General features: G+C 42.9%; 1 protein-coding gene across 2 annotated transcripts in view; it reads right to left on the bottom strand.

Moving 5' to 3' along the window:
- The window catches only part of LOC149316753 (F-BAR and double SH3 domains protein 1-like), a 34349-nt gene extending 11683 nt beyond the window's left edge, over positions 1 to 22666 (bottom strand). The window contains exons 1-12 of one of the 2 annotated variants that reach the window (XM_089516172.1): positions 22488 to 22666; positions 18032 to 18129; positions 16580 to 16625; positions 13190 to 13263; positions 11816 to 11960; positions 11500 to 11636; positions 11240 to 11303; positions 10945 to 11073; positions 7356 to 7478; positions 5468 to 5569; positions 5258 to 5374; positions 349 to 453 (exon numbers count right to left, since the gene is read on the bottom strand). In XM_089516172.1, coding sequence (XP_089372298.1) covers positions 349 to 453; positions 5258 to 5374; positions 5468 to 5569; positions 7356 to 7478; positions 10945 to 11073; positions 11240 to 11303; positions 11500 to 11636; positions 11816 to 11960; positions 13190 to 13263; positions 16580 to 16625; positions 18032 to 18129; positions 22488 to 22508 — 1161 coding nt within the window. In that variant the 5' untranslated portion in view covers positions 22509 to 22666. Of the gene's footprint in view, positions 1 to 348; positions 454 to 5257; positions 5375 to 5467; positions 5570 to 7355; positions 7479 to 10944; positions 11074 to 11239; positions 11304 to 11499; positions 11637 to 11815; positions 11961 to 13189; positions 13264 to 14355; positions 14383 to 16579; positions 16626 to 18031; positions 18130 to 22487 lie in introns of those variants that run through there. The other variant, XM_089516173.1, reaches the window with a different exon arrangement.
- Between the last annotated feature and the right edge of the window lie 3389 nt (positions 22667 to 26055).

Genomic DNA, 26055 nt, shown 5'->3' with positions numbered 1-26055 from the left:
TTCAGAAGTGGTATATTAAGACACATCATCAGAAATTTCTGGAGGTTAATTTGTAAGCCTGAATATTTGTCAAATGCTTCTATGGTTTGTTTGAGTGATGAGAAAGGTATTTCTGGATTTTCCAAAAATAAAAGGATATCATCCACATAAAGGGCAAGTTTATGACGATGACCATTAATGAGATCCCTTATTTCTATGTTATTTCCGTCAAGCTAGCAATAGCATCAGAAAGCATGTGTGCACATACACAGAAGTGCCACAGAATGGCAAGTACAAAGAATACACATGAAACAAACAAGCACTGTAGGCCACTCAGGAGGTGGACTAGAAGCATGCAGTCAGACGTACCTCTGCCTTACGTATGTTCTCTCTTATTTCTTCCATCCTTTTTTCCATACTGGGCATCTCTACCTCAGGAACCTGTTGCCTCCTGGTTTCCATTCTCTGTAGAACCTACAAAACCCCACCATGAACATTAAATCAATCCAAACAACATGGCTGCTACTCATATTGGCAAAAATGATACTAGAAGAGAAGACTGTTTACAGTGAGCATTCCTTCTACCTGAAGGTGGGAGGACATTCTCCAAAAGATTAATAAACTTCTCAGGTTGAGGTAAAACCATAACATGGATTTAAAATTACTGAACAAAAAAGACAGTGAAATACCAGCTGGATTCAAGCCCTGGAAAAAGCCTATAACAAAATAGTTTAAAATAGAAATCCTATCTTATATAGATAGTATATATCTACCATTTTTAGAAACCATAAATGAATATGGAAAATTTGCTGGTCTAAAGATTAATTTAAAAAGACAAATGTATTAGTTATGAATATGACTAACACAGAAAAAGAGGGACTAACACATTTGTCTGGTTTTGAAATAAAGAAGAAAGTAAGATACCTAGGAATAAACATTACCATAAAAATTCTGATTTATACAAAAATAACTATGGAATGGTCTGGCAAAAAATTTAAAGTGACGATGGTGAAAACTGAATCTCTCATGGATTGAAAGAATTTCAACAGTGAAAATGAACGTGACTCCAAAAATGTTATTTCTCTTTCAATCACTCCCAATTATTATAAATGACAGTCCATTCAAAGAATGGGAAAACGACCTTGCTGCATTTATACGGAACAAAAAGAAAGCCAGAATAAAAATGAAAGTACTGTAAGACGCGAAAGAACAGGGAGGATTGTTTATCAAATTTGAAGCTTTATTATCATGCATGTTGCCTTGACTGGATTAAATTATGGATCAAAATTAAAGAGGAAAAACAGTTACAGTTGGGAAGCTTTGACTTACCCTTTGGCTGGCATGCCTATTTGATCTACGACAAATTCAAATTTAATAAAGAATTTAATAACCATGATATTTGGAAATCATTATTAAAAAATTGGCAAAAATACAAATTAAAATTCCTACAGAAAATTCCGAGATGGACATCAGTAAATGAAGCATTTTATAGGAGAGAAAGGATGAAACAAAATGATTGGATTCTGTATAAAGATTTAATAATTCAAGATGAAAGAAAATACAGAATGAAAACGATGCAGGAATTGCTACAAAAAGGTCTAAAATGTAATTGATTTTTGTACAGACAAATTACTGAAAGGTTTAAAATAGATGTAAAATTATATGAAATTGGGAAAGAAGAAACTGAATTTGAAAAATTAATGCTTCATGAAACTCAACATGGAATATTTAAACTATCTAGATTCTTACTGAATCATGAAATGGAAGAGGAAACAATTAAACAATACATGATCAAACGGGCACAAGACTTTGGTAAATCTATCCTTTTAGAAGAATGGCAGAAAAATGGGAAAATAAGATTAAGACACAAGTTAAGAGAATTACTATAAACTCCAATTCAGATGCTATTTAACATCAGAAAAGAGATCCAAAATTTATAAAAATAACAAAGATGAATGTTGGAATTGTCAAAATAAGAAAGTAACAATGATACATATGTGGTGGGATTGTAAACATGTGAAAAAGTATTAGACCCAAATACATGCGCAAATAGAAAAAAATCGTAGACATGGAAATAAACATGGAACCAACATTCTTTCTTTTGGGAATGTTTAATAAAGAATTGGAAAAGAAATTTGGAAAAATTCTATTCTACTTGATTTCAGTGGCAAGGTCTGTTTTAGCAAAAAAATGGAAAAATAAAGAAGATCTCTCAATACATGATTGGCTGATGAAGATGTATGAAGTTATGGAATTGGACAAATTAACAATCTTAATGAGAGATGTCAATGTGGATAAGTATAAAAAGATATGACCCCTGTCATTAATTATCTATTGTGGAAATGGGAAAAAATATTGTAATAATAGCCTTTGAAGGGTAGATTCTGATCTCAGAATTCTGTAAAAGTTCAGTTGACTGATGTTTAATATTATTTACCACTTAGATGAAAATGAAATTTGATATAAAAACAAATAAGAATATGAATTGTGATAAAGCTTAAATGCCAAGGGATGTGTAATAAAGGGGTGGAAGAAAAGCAATTAATGACTTCATATTAAACAATCTAGAAACTGAAATAAATGAGAACCAAAAATGAAGAGAATATTAACTATTAAGTATGATACACTGCAATAAGAGGTAAAAAGAGCTATGTGAAAGTCGGATAAAATATGAAGTAAGTTTAATGATATAATATTCACAGTAAAGGGCAGGAAGTCTTTTAAATGTATTTTTAACACTGTATTGGTTTGTTAATTTTTGTAGTTTGTTGCTGTCTGTTATGTATATATGTTGTTTTTATTTTTTAACAACAACAATAATAAAAATATTAAAAAAAATAAAATAGAAATGAAAACAAGGAAAATGATTTTTGCAAATGAATATTAATAGCAGTCTATACAACAGGTCCAAGGGTGTTATCCATGATAGCACTTTCACTGGGTAGGGGACTGTACCCTCGCCTCCAAATGATAGCAATTCTCATAGTAAATCCAATGTTTCATTCTAGCTTGGTGTGAGAGGACATCCTGAAAAGGGATGTATAAAAGCAATTACCTATATTTGAGGTTGGAAATTGTTTTGATAAGAGTACTTCATATGTGGCAAAACCTGCCTTCTAACAATGGCACTGCAAATAGCAAATTCCCAGAATTCCCTAGTATGGATCCAGGGCAATTAAAATGGTCTCAAACTGGATTATTTCTGCAGTATGTTTTGGACCAAAATCTGCCATCCCGAACTGCAAGATCTGCCATTGTCCACTGAATATTTTCCCATTTCGTGAAAGGAGAAATTCCTTGTCACACCTAGGTGCTTCAAGAACTGAACTAGAGTGAAGTAAATGTTGGCCAGCTGATCAGAAAGCAATAATATTAAAGGCATTCATTTGCACACCTGTCTTGTAGGGAATCAGCAAATTTTCCAAAGATATGAGTGTTTTGCATTGTGAGATGGGCAAACACAGTCATTACCACATTGATGCAATCTCAGTGGGCTGACCTAAGCCAAAAGAGGAACATCTTACACTGAAACTGTTGCCTTTAACAGGCAAATCTCAGAATCATGCAGAGGCAACCAAACTACCATATGCAGGCAAGGTTCAATCTACTCTAGGGAAGCTAAGAAGTTTCCTGGATTCAATACTTTCACAGTGAACTACAGTGTTTCCAATACTGAAATAAATTATTGGGGCACAAGTGTTTTAAGAACTTTAGAAGCAATATGATCCCCCAATCTGTGTTCCTTTATACCATGAAGAAAATGCAAAAGGAGAATGATTTCAACAGCGTTAAATGAGGAATCCACTGCCCAGTGCCTGGCCCATAGTTTATCTCCAGCTAGAACTGTAGCTGCCACGGAACCCTTCATTTACAGTCATTTACAAGATCAATATGTTGCCAAACACCAACCAGTCGCTTGGGGAATCTTACAATTCAAGAGACACAATCATATAAAAACTAAAATCTATATACATGATAAAAGCCAGCAGAAAAAGACAGATTAAGAGCAGAATAATACCACCACCCCGATATTTAAAAAAATCAGCAGATCATTAGAAGGTATTAAGATTCAAACTCAAAATAATAAAAAGGTCTTCACATGGCATTGAAAAGTCCAAAACATGGATGCTAGTGAGCTCTGTGGGGGTAAAAGGACAATTACTGAAAAGGTTCACTTCCTATTAGTCAAGCATCACAGCACACTGGGTGAGGGCACATGGAGAAGAGTCTCAGAAAATATTCAGACAGATACCTAAGGGAGGAAGCTATCCTTACAACAATCTGGCCTCAGCCACTTTTTAAGGTTAGGACCAACATGTTCAGTTGGTCTCAGAAACAGATTGGGAGCCAGTTCTTGTTCACAATCTTCCTACCCTGTTTTGGACTAACTGAAGTTTGGGATCATTTTAGGATCAGCCCTCATTCATTGCCATACAACCATAAGGTTAACAGAATGATAGCAACTGGAGCAAAGATCTGTGCAGACAGAGAAGGGATAGGAAAATATGGCCATAAGCTGCATTTGTTTCCTGAACCCCAGTTCTGAAGCCTCTGAAAACGCCCAGTGATCAAGAAGCCCTACCAAGCAACCCATTTTTTTGGCTTGAAAGCCAGTGAAGCTAGCTCCACCAGGGCTAGCCTGAAGATAGAGTGCCCTCCCTCCGGTCCATCTGCCTTGGTCCAGGCCTCAGAGGGAGAGAAGAATGCTGGACTTGATCCCCTCCTCCCCTCACCATTCCCTTCTCCTTTTGTGTCATGTCTTTTAGATTGTAAGCCTGAGGGCAGGGAACCGTCTATTATCCCCTCTGTTGTAAACCGCCCGGATTCCCAGTGATTGGGCGGTATATAAATAAATCTTATTATTATTAATATACAAAAAAAATGCCCCATCCCCAAGAATCCCCCAACTACTTAAAAAAATTATCCCCAAATCAGCCAAAATGATAAGCAGAAGTGACACATCATCACATCTGGTATACCTAAACATGCCAATGTAACCTGGAAATGTTAATTTGCCCTCCAAGGATCAGAGATGTATATAAGCTCTGCACTCTTAATGTAGGCAGGAAAAAATAATGGCATCTGGAGTGTTCTCTTTCAGTGGAGATGGGAGCTCTAGTTTAGTTTAGTTCATCAATCCTGCATTTATAGATTCTCAGCCTCTTCCCTTGTAGTCTGCCTGAACTGTGATTAGCTGCCAGGAAGCCAAGCTTGACTAGCAACTCCACCACAAGTAGTTTGAACTGCTCTTGCAAAACTGAAAAAGGCAATGTCTTACCTCCTTACTGACAGTTTGGATCTTATAATCTCTGGCTGCACGAGCAGCCCAGCGGCGTGCTTCCTTCTCCAGCCCAATATCCACAGCATTACTGCCACCTGTATCCAGGAGTGATGTCTGGGAATAAAAGTTAATTTAATAGCCCTGTTGGAAAGCACCATTCTGCCCCCAAGACTTGGGTGAAGAAAACATCACTGTTGCCTTTCTTACCACCTGGTCAGCTCCTGCTGGCTGGAAAGATGGTATGACCATTGGTGCGAAAGCAGTATTATTTTCCTGCAGGAAGAGGTGAAGATTCTCCTTCCGGCAGACCTGTAAGAACAAGCAGGAAAAAGAAAACAAGTCAAGAAGAATTGTCTGAAAATGAGATGCCAGAGCTCATTTGCAATATGGGCTCTGGCAAGTCTGGGATAGGGGGACAGGGCTAAAAAAACCTAATGGTCACTTCACTTTTTCTTTAAAAAACTAACTCACTCACTCAGTCACTCACTCAAGGAAACCAGACTATACTGGCCACAGAAAACCATCAATTTTCATCTGGAATTTCATTAGCATTTTCTTATTAACCTGTTTTCTGTAGTCATCTCCTTCAACTAATACTGAATTCTCTGTGATCTCTCTCAGCACCACCAAAGGTTGGTGCCCACCCTCAACTATTACTTCCACTCTGTTTCGTTATTCCAGAGACCTCTCTGCACTCCCAATGCTCAGTTGTTCCTCGCTCTCTTTCTCTCTCTCTGAATGTCTTCCCACAACTTTCTTCCTCTACAGGTTTCTTTGCATCTCATTTATCAGCTATTCTTGCCCTACAAGAATTCTGTGGACCCCTTGTATTACCATCTTCTCCCTACATTTTCTCTCTCTGTGTTCGCACCACCCGTCTCTGATCCTCTTTTTTGAGCACAACACTAGCAGCAGATAAGGCTTTCACTCTTTCAGTAGTTCACTCACTGAGTGTCCCAGAAGCAGATGAGCAAGTAAGCATCACTGTCTTCAAGAAGCTTGAAAAAAACTAATGGCAACATCATCCAAAGGAGGAGCAACCAAAGGTGTCCATGAGAACTGCATTAACTATGACCTCCCCCACAACCCCTCCAAACTTGTGCAAAATATCTAGGTTGGTGACAAGTTCTTTCAGTTCACAGTTTGGCCACACCATCTGTGATCAATAGATTTCAAATGTAAATATTCTCCTGTTAATCCAAACTCCTCTTACTGTGTCTCAGTGTGGAGTACTCAAAGGCAAACTCCAGAGCCAACAAATCTATATCCCTCCCCTTCTTCCAAAATCGTCCCTTTAATTAGCAATTATTTACATAGCACTTTAGAGTATTGCGGTTAAAGACATTTGTTGCTGCTCCCTCCCTCACCCCAATATATAAACCTACATGTTGTATTTAAACACAAACTTTTGTCTGACAGTACAGTGGGCCCTTGGTATACATGGGGGATCTCTTCTGGATCCCCCTGTGGGTGCCAAAAACCGTGGGACCTCAACTCAAATGCATGCCATTTTAACATCCGGGGCTTGCTGTTCGCACAAGCCCACGTATAGCACGGACGCACTGTATGCAATCTAGGATTTGGCACCCAAAAACATGCAAAACTGGCATGGATGTTTGGAGGGATATGAGATTGGAGGATTAATAATTAAAATAGGCACCCAGGGTATTCCACAAAAAGTTGGGAACAGGCCAATAAACAGCTGGTTGCTTGAAAAAGGGAATGGCACCCAGTTGGGCCTTTTATAGAAAAGACCTGAGTTGTCTAACAAGAAGGTATCATTTTCTTTTTATTGCCATTCCAATTTGGCATTTAAATAACATTTAGCTTCTACAAGTATTGGGTAAGGACCATTACATCTAAGGAAAATCAAATGTCACTAAGCAAGGCACCACACTTACTAAGCCACAGAGCAAAAACTAGAAATGATGCAAAATGTTCATGATCATATTACCCAACTTAACATCATCAGCTAGCAATCAGCAACAAGGCTCCAACTTTCAGTAAAATAGTGGTAGGAGGGAGGGATGTTTCTCATCCCACTTTCTGAACTGAGGTTTTCTAGACAGAAAAATACAATGATTCTATTGATTACCTGTGCAGACTCATCCAGAAGAACCTGAAAGAATTCTTGCGTGCCTTGGCAGACTTCTAATTCAGTTTTGTTAATCAGGGTGAGCTGGTCTCTGAGCCGTTCATAAAGGTCCCCATCTAGCATCTGGAGATGAAAGGATCAAAGCAAGTTAATTGGTGCAAAGACAAGATAGGAGGTAGGTTGGAGAACAGCTTGTTCCACCAAGACTGGGGGACTGTTATCAGAAAGAAGAGCACTCTTCTGCAGAGTCCAAGGATCCAAGGAAAAATAGGGATCACGTAAGAGGCAGGTCTACATAAGGGCAGAGATATATTTGAAGGCTGATATTTACAAGAAACTGGAAGCACAATTGGATTCAAGTGAAATCTTGGGAACAGAGAAATAAACCAATATTCTATAAGGCAAGCAAAGCCTTTTAAAAGATGAGACAAGATACACAAAATCTTCACTCCAATCTTCAGTCTGCATGCATACTTTTAAAATACAAAGCAACACCAATAAGCTCCTTATCAGAAACTAGTGTAAGAGAGAGGCTATGTAATGTTTTTCTAGCTGTTCAAGAATACTTCTAACCATCACTGATACTTTTCTATTCATGAGTTCTTTTGGAGGTGGAGGGAATAGAGAGCCCCTGTACCTTGTTCTTGATTAGTGGAAAGGCAGCTGGGGGAAGGAATTCTGAGTGGTAAAAGAGTGATAATAAAAGAAATAAGCAAGCCCATTACCAGTATTACCTTTTCTGTTCTGGATTGCAACTTTCCACAGCTATTTGTAAAAACAAACTAACCATACCATTGCCACAATGGAGGGGAACGTCACAAAGCAAGTGTTGTGCATAACCTGAGTAACTGTTAATTCAGGCGGGGTATAGACCGCCCAAAAAGTGTGGCCTGCCGGCACCTGTTTTTCCACTGGAGGGAAGCCTCAGCCGCCAAACAGTGAGGCTTCCTGCTGGTGGAAAAATAACCCGCAAAAAGCGGGTTCTTTCTACGCCGCAGTGGTGGCGCACTCATTACGCAAGTGCTGCACAGCACCATGTGGATGCCACACAGCGCTTGTGTAACAATGACGGTGCCCGTATGTATAGGGCACCGCCATTTTGATGCCCTTGTCACATGCGAGGGGCATCTAGAAGCGCCACCCCGAGGGCACCCCTCGCACATGACGAGGGTGTCCTTTTCAGCCCATCTGTACAGGACCTCAGACAGTACAGAAGCAAAAGCCTTGGCAGATAAAAAGACAAAAATCAATCCAGTCCCAGCCAATTGCTATAGGGGCTGACAATGACTAGCAGCACTCCTGTGGGGTGGGGATAGTGGATAGATAACTCATATCTTATACAGGCAAGTATAAGTTTCAATATGGAAGGTTAACTGAGTGTGCTTAATGAATGATAATCAGACCACTGATGGGGTATTAAATGAGTAGCAATGGCATTAGAAAGATGTCATAGACAGTTTGGCACCTGTTGCAAGCAACTTAACTTCTTACCCCATGTCAAGACTAGATGTCTGAGATGGGATTCCTCTTACAATGTCTTGAAATTTGGATGATTAAAATTATTAGCAGCCCAAATATATGATCTTTTCAGTTGAATATACAACACACATGCATTTCACCTCAAAACTTATTCTTAACCTCATATATAAGATATTGGTTTGTCTGGCTAGAGACCCATCATGAGTGGTAGACAACAAAGTAATTAATTAAATAAATATGTGGAAACCAAGGTGAGACCTTTGCTGTCATGAAGGTTTCTTAATAACTGGTATTAAGACTGGGGCTCAGGTTTCTTAATAAGAGGTAATAAGGACTGGGACTCAGGGCGACTTACAACGTTAAAAAATGATACAAATAAAAACATACAAAAATAGTACATTAAAACAGAATTAAATTACTACAATAATTACAGGAGATTACAAATACTTTAAGAAGATTAAAATGTTTAAAATATATTAAAACAATATAGCAACCCAGGCTATTCTTTAAAAGCTTTCTGTTTTGAAAGCCTGTCTGAAAAGGAGATTTTTGCTTGTCGGAGGAAGGTAATTGAGGAAGGAGCCATTCTGGTCTCCCTGGGCAAGGATTTCTAGAGTCTAGGGGCAGCCTAGTTACTGAAGGAACTTGCTGAACTCTGAACCACTTGCCATCATTTTTATAGAAATTCTGGAGAACAAATGAGTCACCAAAGGACTGGAAAACAGCAAATGTCCTTCTGTTTAAAAAGGGGGGAAAGAAGATTGAGGGAACTAAGATCAGTTAGCCTGACTTCAATGCTAATCTGCCTGCCATCATCTGGATGACAATGCAGTGACAAATAGGCCAACATGGGTTTATCAAGAACAAATCTTGCCAAATTAATTTAGTAGATGGTGAGAATGCTATAGATGTCATTTATCTGGATTTCAGCAAAGCATCAGATCAAGATATATTTTGATTAGCAAACTACCTTAAATTTGTAATAGATGGAAACACCATCAGATGGCTCCATAATAGGTTGGAAAATCATGTTTAAGGAGTCATCATCAATGTCAGCACTTTAAACTGCAAGGTGTTCTCGAATGGAGTGCTGTAGGGTTCTGTTCTGGGGCCAACAGGCAACATTTTTATCAGTGACTTAGATGAGGGGTAGAGGGAATCCCTATCAAGTCTGCAGATGATACAAAACTGGGAGGAGTAGCTAGCACACTTGAAGATAGGAACAAAATTTAAAAGAAATTTGGTAAACTAGAAAATTGGGCTTAAGCTAATAGAATGAAATTCAACAAAGATAAATGAAAAATTCTACATTCAGCTAACAAAAACCAAATTTGTAGGTATGTGATAGTGAATACTTGGTTTAGCAGCAGTACATGTGGAAATTTCAAATTATTATTATTTTTAATTTTTTATTGAAACATTTTAAAAAATTGAAATTATTGTTGATCATAAGTTGAACAGAAGGCGGCATTATGATGCTGCAGCAAAGAAGGCAAATAATATTTTAGCCTGCATTAATAGAACCATAGTTTCCAGATTAAGAGAAATAATAGTCCCACTATATTCTGCACTAGTCAGGCCTCATCTGGAGCACGGTGTTTAGTTTTTGGCACATAACTTTAACAAGGATATAGACAGGTTGGAACAGGTTTGGAAAAGTACAGTAAGAATGAGACAAGGTTGAGGGAGTTGGGCATACTTACCCTAGTGAAGAGAAGACAGAGGGATGGCAAGATTGCATTCTTTAAATATCTAAAGGGCTGTTACAGAGAGGAGGGTGCAGATTTATTTTCTGCTGTGCAACAGGACAGAATCAGATCTAATGGTTTTAACGTACAGGAAGGTAGATTTCAGTTGAACATTAGAAGGAATATCTTCATGGTAAGAGTGGTTCAGCAGTAGAACCAATGACCTAGACAGGTGGTGGAATCTCCTTCTCTGGACATCTTCAAAAAGAGACTGGATAGCTACCTGCTGGGAATGCTGTAGCTTGGGTTCCTGTGTTGGGCTTAGGCTTGATAGCCTATGGGGCCTTTTCCAACACTATGATTCTAAAGCACAGTATGGAAAGTGAGAAGGATTGTGTGCAGCCAAAGAAGAGAGTTCCTACCTTCAAAACAATTGGCAGCTCTTCATGGTAGTAGTGTCCCAGATGGGCACTAGCAGCTGCCAGAGTCAAGAGGTACTCATTTCGTGCCATCACCAACTGCTGTGAATTCTCTGCCAGCTGCACAGAGAACTGCAATGAAAGGAACAGACAGCCATGCGTGCTATATTTTACAAGTCCTTCATCAGTCTCACAACCTACACCTGCAAACACCCTGCCAGCCCAATTCTCCACATCTAGGTGTCCCAGGCCTTTGCAGCTTATCATTTTGCAACAGCTGGCAGATTGGGTCTCTGACCTTGGCACTGAGCTTTTGCAAGCTGGTTTTGGTATGAAATATGCCGTGATCACTCTTCCTGAGCCTGTGGGGAAAAGAATAGACATCAACTTTCACAGACCTCCAAAGAATAAGCCACAGAGAGGCCTCAGAACAAGAAAGTTAATGAAAAACAACTGACCTAGGAGAGCAAGGTAACTCTGCCCCCCTGCAGAACAGTGGGCCCTTCCTACTGCACTCCTGAATTCTCCTCTCTACTCAGTACAGCACTGGAAGCTCACCTGGCATCCACATCAGCAGCCTTTTCCCTGGCTACTTCATTGGCCCGCTGGATCTGTGTGTAATGCTTCTTGGTTTTGCTCACTTCCTTCACTGTCTCTTGCAGCTCAACTTGTATGTTCAGTAACTGCTCCATGCCCTGTGGAGGGTGGGGTTAGGAGGTCAAGATTAGAGGCACCATCCTGCCTTCTGCCAGCAGCTGCTCCTCAAGACCCGAGCACCTATTCAATTTGATTCTTTGTACAGTCCTACACAGTTTCCCAACCCCTAGAAGGGCTAGTTGAAGGATTTGGCTGGCTCTATCCCATCCCAGTGTACCTTTTTGAACAAGTGCTCTTTTGACAGCCGAGCTGTTTTAGTTGCCTCTATGCTCACAGTACGATAGTTGTCTGAGGCAGCAACCCTGGCCTGGCTCAAGGAGGTGGTACCATCCATCATGCTCTTCCAGACTGCAAATATGCTCCTGCAGAAATATCACAGAAAGCCAAGATATAACCAGCTCTCAATGACCCTTAAAGCAATTTCCAGGGGTACCAACAGTACACTGTTCTCTAGGAGCCCATGGGTTTTCCATTTCTTGGCTATCACTGCACCAAGAAACAAGCTGAGTGGAGCACAGCCTGTCTGCCTCCTGCTTCAGATGTGTCCCTAAAGGATTGTGTGACTATTTATATATTGTTATGATGATTCCTCTCAGTGGCCTCTGGTGCAGTAAAACCACTTCCTGAGCTCTCAGCCTAACAGCTTTGTCCACAAACCCCCATCCGGGCCCAATGCTTATGCTTTATTGCACCAACCCTTTTATCTGTTGCATCAACCCTTCTATCTTTAGACCATACCCAAAGCCTCTGAGAAGTTGCTGCTGCCACTTGGGCTGAATTCCAGAATGCCATAACTGAAATCTGCAGCTTGAAGGCAAGATAAAGGAATGGCTTCTTGAGACAATCTGGTTTTGTTTTCAAGGTCTGGTTGCTTTTTTTCTGCCAGTCATGCCTCTTCTACCTTGTTCCTTATGCTCTTCTGATCTCCACTGCCCTCCTGCTGATTTCCTTCCCTCCCCTTCTCCTCTTAGCAATGCTCGGACATACTGCAGTGCATCTTTACCTTCACCTTTGGCTCTTCACCTTCCAGCTAACAGCACCTCTTTTCTCTCTAATAATCTTTAGATGAACAGTAATCCAGGGGACCCTTGCCTCTAGCACCCAAATTCATAGGCAGTCACACTCATACAAACATACTGGTACAGAAGATGTAAAATACAATTTAATTTCAAAAGATATCACACTTTCTTCAAAGATGGTTTCAGCAACATTACAGGTAAAACAGATGACAAGAGAGGCAATCAGACTGTTTTCAGCCACAACTGCATTCAAAGAAGGGAACAGAAAAAAAATTAAGTCACATTTTCCCAGATGCATGCAGAGATGAAATTAAAGGCAGTGATACTGCTATTTGGTCAAGCACATTCTCTTAAAAGCAGCTTTTACCAGTGATGGACTCTGGAGACTGCTAGGAGACCAAGTTGCTTCCTTAGGCCAAGTTCTATATGTATTGACTGCACCCCTTTCGCCAGGGAAAAGAATATAAGCAGAAATCCACTTTCATAGTTTCTGTTATCCCAGTATCTCTTCCAATACTCTCTTTTTTAAAACCACTAAATCATGAGCCCCAGTGATTTCACTATAAAAGCACCTGGAGTTGTTTGTGACAGTCCAGCCACGCTGCCAGTCTCTCTTCTGGAACTGACTTACTAGTCTCTGCAATGCCTGAAAATAAACATATCATTAATTTTCGTTAACTGTTTGCAACCTAATTTTTTGTCCATGAACATGGTTCAAAATGAGTAACTAAGAACACCATCATGAGTTAGCTCCCTCTCATTGGAACCTCTGCAAATATGACAGCTAGCTCTCATTCAGCCCTCCACTCCAAATGGCCACCAAAAAACCCTGAAACACAGCGGTTCCAACTGGTGTGCAGAGGGTTTATTAGAAGAGGTCTAGGCACAGACAAAAATAGAGGGGCAAAAGTGCTGGGTCATTGGTCACTATAAAAGAGCTTTAACAGAAGGAAACATTCATTTTGGAGGGCAAAATTGTTATCTGAGGAGGTAATGCCTTCATTTGCCCTCCCCCACCTGTCACTACACCTTGGTATCACCATTTGCATTGCCAGTTTTGACCAGACTGGACAGCATATTTAAAGCTAAACATGTCTAGCCAATGTGAAGTTGAAGGCTATCATGGCTGGCGTCCATAGTTTTCTGTGGGTTTTCGGGGCTATGTGGCTGCGTTCTGGAAGATTTTATTGCTGACATTTCGCCTGCATCTGTGGCTGGCATCTTCAGAGGGTGGTTAACATGTAAATCATTTACTCCCAACCAAGGGTCACACAAGTATATATACCCCACATACTTCCATGCCATCACCCTCTGAAGATGCCAGCCACAGATGCAGGCGAAACATCAGGAATAAAATCTTCCAGAACGTGGCAACATAGCCTGGAAAACCCAGAGAAAGTCTAGCCAATGTTTGGATGGGAGATTCTCTATGTTCTCTGTAATGGGCTATTTTCCTTTTTTAAGTGAAGAGCAGGAGTAAAGTATAATAAATAGTTAATAATCCTGTCCATTGTCTGCCAAAGTCTCTGCAAAGAAGATTATCACTACCTTATCTCAGAACAATGGATCAGTACAAAATCATGCAACTGATGAAAAATCAACTTGCATGAAAAACACCTTTTCCTAAAATACTGTGCACCTCTTATTTGTGAAGAATCACGTGAATAGAATGCTATCCATTAACTGTCCACAATGGTATGTAAAATAACAGTAACTATGCTAATGTCCAAAGACCTACCTTCCATTCTTTCATTCTCATCTCTCTTGAATGAAAAAAAGATTAGATTTTCAGTCAGTCTGCGGAGGCCCATGATTGCACCAACAGATAAATTAATTAGGCACTGGCAGCCTCTTTTTACTTCCCACCAGTTTGTACCACCCAAAAGAAATACAGTGTGCCCGCATCATATGCGGGCACCTTTTATGGGGCTTTCAGTTTAAGCTGAAAGCCGTGTGATGGGAGAATGGCGTGCACACATTGCGCGCCATGCACAAACCCCATTATTTTCAATGGGGCTCAAGCATACGCACAATTTGCCTTACATGGAGGGGTCCAGAACAGATCCCCAGCAAAAGGCAAGGGCACACTGTACACGTGTGTCGGAACATTTATGCTTCTATTTTTCTTCGCAATTTCTTTTTAGTACTTATAATGAAAAACCTTTACTAATAAAAGAAAGATTAGTATGAAAACAGCCCTGAGTCTTCCTCTGGTATTTGCCTGCCCACTTCCTGGTTTGGGGCCTCTCAAAATCCCATGCTCCCTTCTTGGGGAAGCTGCACTGGGTGAAACAGAATGGCACCACTTATTCTGTTTCATTCAATCTTTATCCTCAGCACAGGACATGAAGTAGAGGAATTTAATGCACTAACCTAATGAGAGACTTTAAATTGAAAAGAAGATTTAATTTACAACTGAAAGATCTTACACAATCACAAGCACCTCTTTTTGTAATCAGCCCAAGATTTATGAACACACCCATCATTCAGGTGTGGAATTTAGATTTAGAGCCTTAATTATGGATGCGCATTGGCAGTCATGTATGTATGAAATGGGTGACATAAGTACTGTACACTGACCTGTTGTTTCAAGAGGCAAACTTAGATGGGCAGTAAAATATCCCTATGAATCAAAACTGAGAGGAACAGAAGGTTGGTATTGGACAGAACAGCAGCAAACCAAACACACAGGAATAATATAGTACAGAAAGGGGTCATTTTACTTCTTTACTCTTACAATAATAGTGTGGAACTTCAGGCGACAAGGGCATCCCTCAGCTTGGTGTCACCCAGTGTGGTGGTGGCGGTGGCGGCAAGTTGCCTTGCCCCCACACCTGGCCAGAACCCTCACTCCCAGAGGCCTTCAGGAACTCTGAAGACAGCACCCCAAAGGCCTTCAGGATCGAGCCTGACTCCAGGCATGTTGGACCCTGAATGAAGCTACCCTTCACCCAGCAGCCACCACTACTGAGGGGGACTGTGCTGTGGTCGCCAGAGAGCCCATGTAGCGTTTGGTGCTGCTGCTGGGCAAGCAGGAAAGCTCCCTTTCTTGCTTTCCCGGTAGCCATGCCAGTCCCTCTGGGTGTAGCACCCTACTGGGTGACACCCTGCTCTGGGGTATCACCTGGTGCAATCTGTACCCCTCTAGTGATGCTGGGTTAAGGGCCTCAGAGAGGACAGCTAAGGAAAGGCATGTATTTCTATAAAAAAAATCAAGATGCAAACAAGGGAAGAGACTGGGCAGGAGCAATGGTGCTAAAGGGTAGGATTCTTTCAGCAGCAGTATGATGGAGATACAAAATGGAAAGCACAGAAGCCTCTTGTAGTTCTGCTGCAAAGAAAGGTCTGCCTTCTATCCATGTTGGATTGAACCTCACTGTGTTCTTCAAGGCCTTTCTATAGCACAATACAGTACCACTGCGTGGCTAAAGGCCACATGTAGTTATTACAACACATTGTAGTACAGCTGGGTACCCTGAGTACATAAAACTTTGCACTGATATGGTTGAGTTCACTTACTTTGATCACAAGGAATCTGACTTCCAGGTTTAAAGAGTCTTAAGAAATATCTGCAACTTGCTCTTTAGGATCACTGGCTTCAAGAAGAAGCTCAACTAACCCCTGTTAGAGTAAACACCTACAGTCTTGAGCATTAAGGGATTATCATGTCTGACCTCAGATTCACTGGCTGGCAGCTCCAATGATGTGTCTGTGCCCCCTGGGTAACTTCTTTCAGCCAAGAAAAAGTGCTAGCAAATAATGGATGGATAAGCCAACTCACGTCTATCTCTTAACACCACATGTTAATTGGAAACATAAATTGGGGTCAGGGTTATGGGCAAGGCTGGTAGCTACAAGTTGTGCTATTTGTAAAACAATTGTTTCCTCATCAGGAACATTATCAAAATTGGAACCCAAAATATACTTCAAAAAGGCAGCTCAGAATCCTTTCATTGTCTCACCTGTCCATACTCTCTCTCAATGGCTGATCTCTGCTTGCTGTAGGACCTGAAAAGAGATAACAACAGACCCTGAGCAATTCTGCAGTCCCATCATTCTGGCGCTGAATCTAAGCCTCCATCTGCACTGCAGAAATATCCAGTTTGACAATGCTTTAATTGCCATGGCTCATTACTATGGAATTCTAGGATCTGTAGTTAGTTGTGGCACCAGACAGAGAAAAGTTCACAGCACTGAGATATGGCAGTTAGTGTGTCAGACTGGATTATTTCTGCAGTGTGGATGCACCCACAGTCATCTAGTGTGTGTGCGTGTGTGTGTGTGTGTGTGTGTGTGTGAGAGAGAGAGAGAGAGAGAGAGAGAGAGAGAGAGAGAGAGTAGGTGGGGGTGTCCAAGACAAAGTTCTCTAGATTTCTTGTATCTTCAGCAGTGGTGGAATTCCAGCCACCAAACAAACAAACAAACCAGCCTGGCATACAATGCAGCCACTGCTTGAGACATTTTATCTCTGTTCAGAAAAGACACAAGTATTCCTATATTTTACCCAGCAGAGAAAGCAGCTTTAATACAATATGTAATTATCAGCTAAAAAGGGCTAAAAATAAAGTTAAAGCTGCTCCATCTCCCAGAAGACATCTCTCTCCTCAGTAGACAGACGTAAGAAACAGTAAGATTTTTAAAATAATGATTTCTCAAAAGAATCACAAAACTACACAACACACGTGGCAAAGGAGAGATTCCAAAGAATGCCCCAACTAAGCAAACTTTTATCATTTCGACCCATATGGCTGAGGTGTGTGCATGTTTATGGAGATGAGCAATGGACACAGCTGCTTGCCTCTGAAATGTTAACATGCTTTACCGATGAGGAGAGAAATTGATGCCAGCATTTAAATATGGCTCCAACACCTATACTGCCTGATTGGACTAATGTCACTTGCATCATGTGGTGACTAGATTCAGGTACACAGTATCCACACAGATGTCAGAGCTGGATGGATATAAGCAGGCATGCTGCTTTCTCTGCCTTAAGGCTATTGCTCTTGAAATGTCAGGCCTCTTGAGGAAGGGGGCTATTGGGAGTTGTAGGGTATAGGCGGTGGGTGGTCCATAAAGTAAGAGAGCCAACATGGTGTAGTGGTTTGAGTGTTGGACTATGACTCTGGAGATCAGGGTTCAATTTCCACTAGAGTATAAAAACCTACTGCGTGACCTTGGGCAAGTCACACTCTCTCAGCCTCAAAGGACAGCAATGGCAAACACCCTTTGAAGAAACTTGCCAAGAAAAGCTTATGACAGAGTCACCTTAGGGTCACCATAAGTCAAAAATGACTTGGAGGCACACAACAACAATAGTCCACAAAGTGAGCTGCAGCATATCATACAGCATGGTGGTCCCTTTCTCCTCCTCTCCTGCTTCCAAATTCTGACCTCCTTCTGCCGCAGCTTGTTACCTGATGTCCTCAAGGAGCTCCAGCTCCCTCTGTTGCTTGTTCTGCAGACTGGACAGCTGTTCTGCTAAATGTACCTTCACCTCTTGAGTCAATTTAACCTGCAAAGGAAACAGATTTGGCACCATGTCATGGCACTATCCCTGGCTACAGAGCGACAGAGGGGGAAGCTGCACCAACAGTTCCACCGAGAGTGAACAGGAGCACAGTAGTACTGTGATAGTGCACAATAGTGATAATGCACAAAGAGAGAAGGAACTGTGGCACTGAGGGAAAAGCACCAATACCGAACAGCAACAACCTCCTTCTGCAGGAGGCCAGAGAGCCTGAAAAGGCATTGTTCACAGGGGCTGTATTGTAATAGTGGATAAAGGCAGAAAAGACCATGAGCAGCTCCCCTGGTTCCAACTTTGCCAGGTATGGACTCAGAAAGGGTTCTGCATTTGGCATGGGACTCTTTGCCCAACTTTTGCAAAAGGGGCAAGTTGGAAGGACTACAAGATTGTGTGAGCCAAGTGCCTTGAACAGTCTAAAATCCAATGTAACTGCTAAGAATGATTTTGGCTGCCTCAACACTGCAGCAATAATCCACTACTTTAATAATGACACCACTTTAACTGCCACGGCTCCATGCTATGGAATTCTGGGAGTTGTAGTTTACTGTGGCACCAGAGGAAAGCTCTGAGAGCCCCCCCCCCCTTCCGAGAGAAGAGCAAAGCTCTGGTGCCACAACAAAATACAACTCTCAGAATTTCATAGCATGGAACCATAGGGGTTAAAGTGGTGTCAAACCAGATTATTTCTGCAGTTTGGAGGCAACCTTTGATGCCCTGGGTAGTCCACAGAGAGACAGAGGGAGGGAGAGAGGGAGGGGGCATGAACCCAAAGTATTACAGCTCCCATCAACAGCATGGCCAAGGAATCAGGTGTTACGGGTGTTGTAGCCCAGAGGGCCAGTGTAATGTAGTGGTGTGAGTGTTGGACCACAACTCTGGGACTCCAAGGTTCATAGAATCATAGAATCATAGACTAATAATAGTTGGAAGAGACCACAAGGGCCATCCAGTCCAACCCCCTGCCATGCAGGAAATCCAAATCAAAGCATCCCTGACAGATGGCCATCCAGACTCTGTTTAAAGACCTCTAAGGAAGGAGACTCCACTACACTCCAAGGGAGTTTGTTCCACTGTCGAACAGCTCTTACTGTCAGGAAGTTCCTTCTAATGTTGAGGTGGAATCTCTATTCCTGTAGTTTGCATCCATTGCTCTGGGTCTTAGTCTCTGGAGCAACAGAAAACAAGCTTGCTTCCTCCTCAATATGACATTCCTTCAAATATTTAAACAAGGCTATCATATCACCTCTTAACCTTCTCTTCTCCAGGCTGAACATCCCCAGCTCCCTAAGTCGTTCCTCATAGGGCATGATCCTTTGCCATTTTAGTTGCTCTCCTTTGGACATGCTCCAGTTTCTCAACATCCATTTTAAATTGTGGTGCCCAGAACTGGACATAATATTCCAGGTGGGGCCTGACCAGAGCAGAATATAGTGGCACTATTACTTCCCTTGATCTAGACACTATACTTCTGTTGATGTAGCCTAAAATCGCATTGGCTTTGTTAGCTGACACATCACACTGTTGTTCATGTTCAACTTGTGGTCTACTTGGACTCCCAGATCCCTTTCACATGTAGTTTCGTTCAGCCAGGTGTCCCCCAAACTATATCTGTGCATTTCATTTTTCCGCCCTAAGTGCAGTACCTTACATTTCTCCGTGTTCAAATTCATTTTGTTAGCTTTGGCCCAACTTTCTAATCTATTAAGGTTATTTTGAATTTTGATCCTGTCCTCTGGGGTATTAACTACTCCTCCTAGTTTGGTGTAATCTGCAAATTTGATGAGTATGCCCCCAATTCTGCCATCCAAGTCATTGATAAAGATGTTGAACAGTATTGGCCCCAGGACAGAGCCCTGTGGGACCCCACTGGTCACTTCTCTCCAGGATGAAAAGGAGCCAATGTTGAGCACCCTTTGTGTTCAGACAGTCAACCAATTACAAATCCATCCCTACCTGAGCACAAAAACCCACTGAGCGTCCTTGGGCAAGTCACAATCTCTCAGCTTCAGGGGATGGCAATGACAAACCCCCTCTGTAGAAGCTTGCCAAGAAAACCCTGTGATAGGTTTGCCTTTGGGTTGTCATAAACCCAACAGGACTTGAAGACACACAACAACTACAACAACAAGAAAGTTGCCAAGAAAGAAAACTCCATGATAGCTTCACCTTAGGATCGCCATAAGCAGGGTGACCAGACCATGTCCTAATAACCACAAAGGGAGGACAAGGTGCCACAAAAATGGAGGATATTCGAGGGGGGTGGTGGTGGAATAATAATGGAGGGACACTCATATATCAAACGCTCATATATCAAAGAAAATGTCTTGCTTATTAGCCGTGCTCCAAATAGAGGATGTTTAAAAATTCCTCCTGGACAGAAGATGGAAATGGAAAAAGAGGACCAAGTCTAGCCAGAAATCAAAAATTACTTGAAGGCACACAACAACCAAAGGCACATGGGGAGCACCATGTTCCCTACGTAGAATAGCAGGAATTAAAGGGATGTACAAAAACAAATGACAGTAGTACTTGCCCATAGGGAAACCATACTTGCCCACAGAGAATCACTGTGATATGTTTCCAATGCTCCCCTATGGGCAAGTATCCCCCAATGCTTCCCTATGGTCAAGTATCCCCCAATGTTTCCCTATGGGCAAGTATCCCCCAATGCTCCCCTATGGTCAAGTATCCCCCAATGCTTCCCTATGGGCAAGTATCCCCCAGTGCTTCCCTATGGGCAAGTATCCCCCAATGTTTCCCTATGGGCAAGTATCCCCCAATGCTTCCCTATGGGCAAGTATCCCCCAGTGCTTCCCTATGGGCAAGTATCCCCCAATGTTTCCCTATGGGCAAGTATCCCCCAATGCTTCCCTATGGGCAAGTATCCCCCAGTGCTTCCCTATGGGCAAGTATCCCCCAATGCTTCCCTATAGGCAAGTATCCCCCAGTGCTTCCCTATGGGCAAGTATCCCCCAATGCCTCCCTATGGGCAAGTATCCCCCAGTGCTTCCCTATGGGCAAGTATCCCCCAATGTTTCCCTATGGGCAAGTATCCCCCAGTGCTTCCCTATGGGCAAGTATCCCCCAATGCTTCCCTATGGGCAAGTATCCCCCAATGCTTCCCTATGGGCAAGTATCCCCCAATGCTTCCCTATGGGCAAGTATCCCCCAATGCTTCCCTATGGACAAGTATCCCCCAATGCTTCCCTATGGGCAAGTATCCCCCAATGCTCCCCTATGGGAAAGTATCCCCCAATGCTTCCCTATGGGCAAGTATCCCCCAATGCTTCCCTATGGGCAAGTATCCCCCAATGTTTCCCTATGGGCAAGTATCCCCCAATGCTCCCCTATAGGCAAGTATCCCCCAGTGCTTCCCTATGGGCAAGTATCCCCCAATGCTCCCCTATGGGCAAGTATCCCCCAATGCTCCCCTATAGGCAAGTATCCCCCAGTGCTCCCCTATGGGCAAGTATCCCCCAGTGCTCCCCTATGGGCAAGTATCCCCCAGTGCTCCCCTATGGGCAAGTATCCCCCAATGCTTCCCTATGGTCAAGTATCCCCCAATGCTTCCCTATGGGCAAGTATCCCCCAATGCTTCCCTATGGGCAAGTATCCCCCAATGCTTCCCTATGGGCAAGTATCCCCCAGTGCTTCCCTATGGGCAAGTATCCCCCAGTGCTTCCCTATGGGCAAGTATCCCCCAATGCTTCCCTATGGGCAAGTATCCCCCAGTGCTTCCCTATAGGCAAGTATCCCCCAATGCTCCCCTATGGTCAAGTATCCCCCAATGCTTCCCTATGGTCAAGTATCCCCCAGTGCTTCCCTATGGGCAAGTATCCCCCAATGCTTCCCTATGGGCAAGTATCCCCCAATGTTTCCCTATGAGCAAGTACTGTATTCTCCAAAGTTTCCTTATGGGCAAGGATGCTTTCCCTAAGTACAGTACTGTCATTGACTTTAGTCCCAGTGTTCCCCAAACTGTGCTCATTAAGAGAATTTTGGACTTCATCTCCCAGAAGCCTCAGCCACGGGGGCCAATAGCCAGGGATTCTGGGTACTGGAGTCCAAAAAAATCCCTTTAAAAGAGCCCAGTTTGGGGACTATTACAGCCCGGCTTTAAAGTCGGAGGGGGGCGTCTTAAAGGCCATGTAGTCCAAGCCAATGCCTTGCAGGAAAACACACAGCGAAGTTTTCTGAGGGAAGCTCATAGTTTGGGAAGAGGCTGCCGTGCTTGGGCCCTGCTTGGCTCCCCGTCGGGGCCACAGAGGGGCTCCCTTCGTGTCTGGAGGCCCAAGCCAGGCAGCCTCTTCCCAGAGAGGGACAAAGCTTTGGGCAGCACTTACTTTGCGAGGCGGCGGCTGCATGGTCCCCGTCTGCCTCCCTCACTGGCCCTATGGCTCCTCCATAAACCGGCCCCGGAACTGCCTCCCTCTCAAGGCCCTGGCTGGCTCCTCCCTGGAGCGCCTCAGGCGCCCACTGCTACCTGGCCACTTCCTCCCTTCCCTTCGTGAAAGGGAGGAATGGCTTCCCATCCTTCATGAAGGGAAGGCCTACGGTCCCACCTCAGCCTCCCTCCCCTTCTCCCTGCCCTCCTCTCAGGGCATTTTAGGCCTCCAAACTCGCCCCCCTAAAAACACAGGGGGGGAAAGTACATTGAAAAGGAATTAAATTATTACAGAATGAAAAACAGTTATTTAAAAGAATAAAATGCATTTTAACAAGATAAAACTCTCTCTCTCTCTCTCTCTCTCTCTCTAGAAAATGCCAGCCACAGATGCAGGCGAAACGTCAGGGATAAACTCTTCTGGAACATGAACACCTAGCCCAAAAACCCACAAATATATATATATATATATGCACACACACACACACTCATCCCTCCATGTTTGAGGATTTGATGATTCACGGATTTGATTATTCATGGGTTTGATTATATGTTCTCTCTAGGAATATCTAGGTCCTCCAGCATAACTCTATGGTCAACCTTAACTAAAAGTTGCACTGAAAGACCTAGAGATTTCTAGAGAGAACACTCTACTAGGCCTTTGTAGCTGCTCCAGTCTAACTCTGTGGTCAACCTTAACTAAAAGTTGCACTGAAAGACCTAGAGATTCATAGAGAGAACACTCTACTAGGCCTTTGTAGCTGCTCCAGTCCAACTCTGTGGTCAACCTTAACTAAAAGTTGCACTGAAAGACTCAGAGATTCCTAGAGAGAACACTCTACTAGGCCTTTGTAACTCCTCCAGTCCAACTCTGTGGTCAGCCTTAACTAAAAGTTGCACTGAAAGACCTAGAGATTCATAGAGAGAACACTCTACTAGGCCTTTGTAGCTGCTCCAGTCCAACTCTGTGGTCAACCTTAACTAAAAGTTGCACTGAAAGACTCAGAGATTCCTAGAGAGAACACTCTACTAGGCCTTTGTAACTCCTCCAGTCCAACTCTGTGGTCAGCCTTAACTAAAAGTTGCACTGAAAGACCTAGAGATTTCTAGAGAGAACACTCTACTAGGCCTTTGTAGCTGCTCCAGTCTAACTCTGTGGTCAACCTTAACTAAAAGTTGCACTGAAAGACCTAGAGATTCATAGAGAGAACACTCTACTAGGCCTTTGTAGCTGCTCCAGTCCAACTCTGTGGTCAACCTTAACTAAAAGTTGCACTGAAAGACTCAGAGATTCCTAGAGAGAACACTCTACTAGGCCTTTGTAACTCCTCCAGTCCAACTCTGTGGTCAGCCTTAACTAAAAGTTGCACTGAAAGACCTAGAGATTCATAGAGAGAACACTCTACTAGGCCTTTGTAGCTGCTCCAGTCCAACTCTGTGGTCATCCTTAACTAAACGTTGCACTGAAAGACTCAGAGATTCCTAGAGAGAACACTCTACTAGGCCTTTGTAACTCCTCCAGTCCAACTCTGTGGTCAGCCTTAACTAAAAGTTGCACTGAAAGACCTAGAGATTCATAGAGAGAACACTCTACTAGGCCTTTGTAGCTGCTCCAGTCCAACTCTGTGGTCAACCTTAACTAAATGTTGCACTGAAAGACTCAGAGATTCCTAGAGAGAACACTCTACTAGGCCTTTGTAACTCCTCCAGTCCAACTCTGTGGTCAGCCTTAACTAAAAGTTGCACTGAAAGACCTAGAGATTCATAGAGAACACTCTACTAGGCCTTTGTAGCTGCTCCAGTCCAACTCTGTGGTCAACCTTAACTAAAAGTTGCACTGAAAGACTCAGAGATTCCTAGAGAGAACACTCTACTAGGCCTTTGTAACTCCTCCAGTCCAACTCTGTGGTCAGCCTTAACTAAAAGTTGCACTGAAAGACCTAGAGATTCATAGAGAGAACACTCTACTAGGCCTTTGTAGCTGCTCCAGTCTAACTCTGTGGTCAACCTTAACTAAAAGTTGCACTGAAAGACTCAGAGATTTCTAGAGAGAACACTCTACTAGGCCTTTGTAGCTGCTCCAGTCCAACTCTGTGGTCAACCTTAACTAAAAATTGCACTGAAAGACTCAGAGATTCCTAGAGAGAACACTCTACTAGGCCTTTGTAGCTCCTCCAGTCCAACTCTGTGGTCAGCCTTAACTAAAAGTTGCACTGAAAGACTCAGAGATTTCTAGAGAGAACACTCTACTAGGCATTTGTAGCTCCTCCAGTGCAGTTCTATGGTCAGTGGTGCAGTACAGACCGCCCAAAAAGGGTGGCCTGCCAGTTCCTGTTTTTCCTCCGGAGGGAAGCCACAACCGCCAAACTGCGCGGCTTCCCTCCAGTGGAAAAAGAACTCTCAAAAAGCGGGTTCTTTTAAAGTCGCAGGGGCGGCGTAACAAGTGCGCCACTGGTGCAAGCGTTACAAAACATCGTGTGGCAATGTGCATATGCCGCACAGTGCTTACGTAACAATGGTGGTGCCTGTGCACACAGGGCACCGCCAATGTTACGCTGCCATTACGTTCTAGGGTTAAGGGCTGTGGTTGCCATGTGGTCCCTAACCCTAGAATCGGTCCTGGTACGATGCTTATTGGTGGTATGTACCGGGCCAGTGTCTGTTGGATGTTGACCGCAGAGTTGCACCAGAGGACCTAGAGAGGTGTCCTCTCGGGTTATTTGCGGTTTTTCCATATTCACGGGGGTCTTGTGCACCTAACCCTAGCGAATATGGAGGGACAAGTGTATATTCTCTGAAGATGCCAGCCACGGATGCAAGCGAAATGTCAGGGATAAACTCTTCTAGAACATGGCCACATAGCCCGAAAACCCCACAACAAACTTTGTTGTTGTTAACTACCGTCAAGTGGACCCCAACTCATGGTGGCCCTGTGGATGAAGTACCTCCCAAATCTCCCTTGCCCCTGTCCACAGCCTTCCTCCTCAGGCCCTGTTCTCTACTTTCTGGTGATCAGGCACACCCTCCTTTTCTAGGACGCATCCTACATTTCAGCCTTCTGCCCAAGAGAGGATTCCAAAGCATCCTCCATTTTGAGTGTGATGAAGAAGCACATGTTTATATTGATATGAGGGTTTTTAGCTATCAGGTTGGAACAGGACTGTGCAACGTATGGCCCGGGAGTCTCATGCAGCCTGCCAAAAGATTTCGGGTGGCCCGCAAGGATGTGAAACCACTTCAAAGGACTGCTTGGCCTTCTCTTGAGGAGAGGGCCATGAGAAAGAGAAGGGGGAATGGCAAATGTTCAGCCTCCAAGGCTCCTCCACTGTTGAGCTTTCTCCTGAATAGAGGGCCATGAGGAGGAGAAAGAGGAAGGGCAAACGCTCAGCCTCCAAGGCTCCTCTGCTGCTCGGCTTTCTCTACCAGGCAGAGAAGGAGAGTGGAATTAATAGCAATAATATTATTTGATAATAATATTATTAATTAATATTTAATTAAAATCTATCTGTGACCTGAAGAAGTTTAGC

The sequence above is a fragment of the Sceloporus occidentalis genome, unplaced genomic scaffold (assembly GCF_023333645.1).
Source record: "Sceloporus occidentalis isolate IW3139 unplaced genomic scaffold, rSceOcc1.0.p SCAF_3, whole genome shotgun sequence".
Classification (NCBI taxonomy): Eukaryota; Metazoa; Chordata; class Lepidosauria; order Squamata; family Phrynosomatidae; genus Sceloporus; species Sceloporus occidentalis.
The sequence above is the reverse complement of the archived record's forward strand: the minus strand, read 5'-3'. Positions and strand labels throughout refer to the sequence as shown.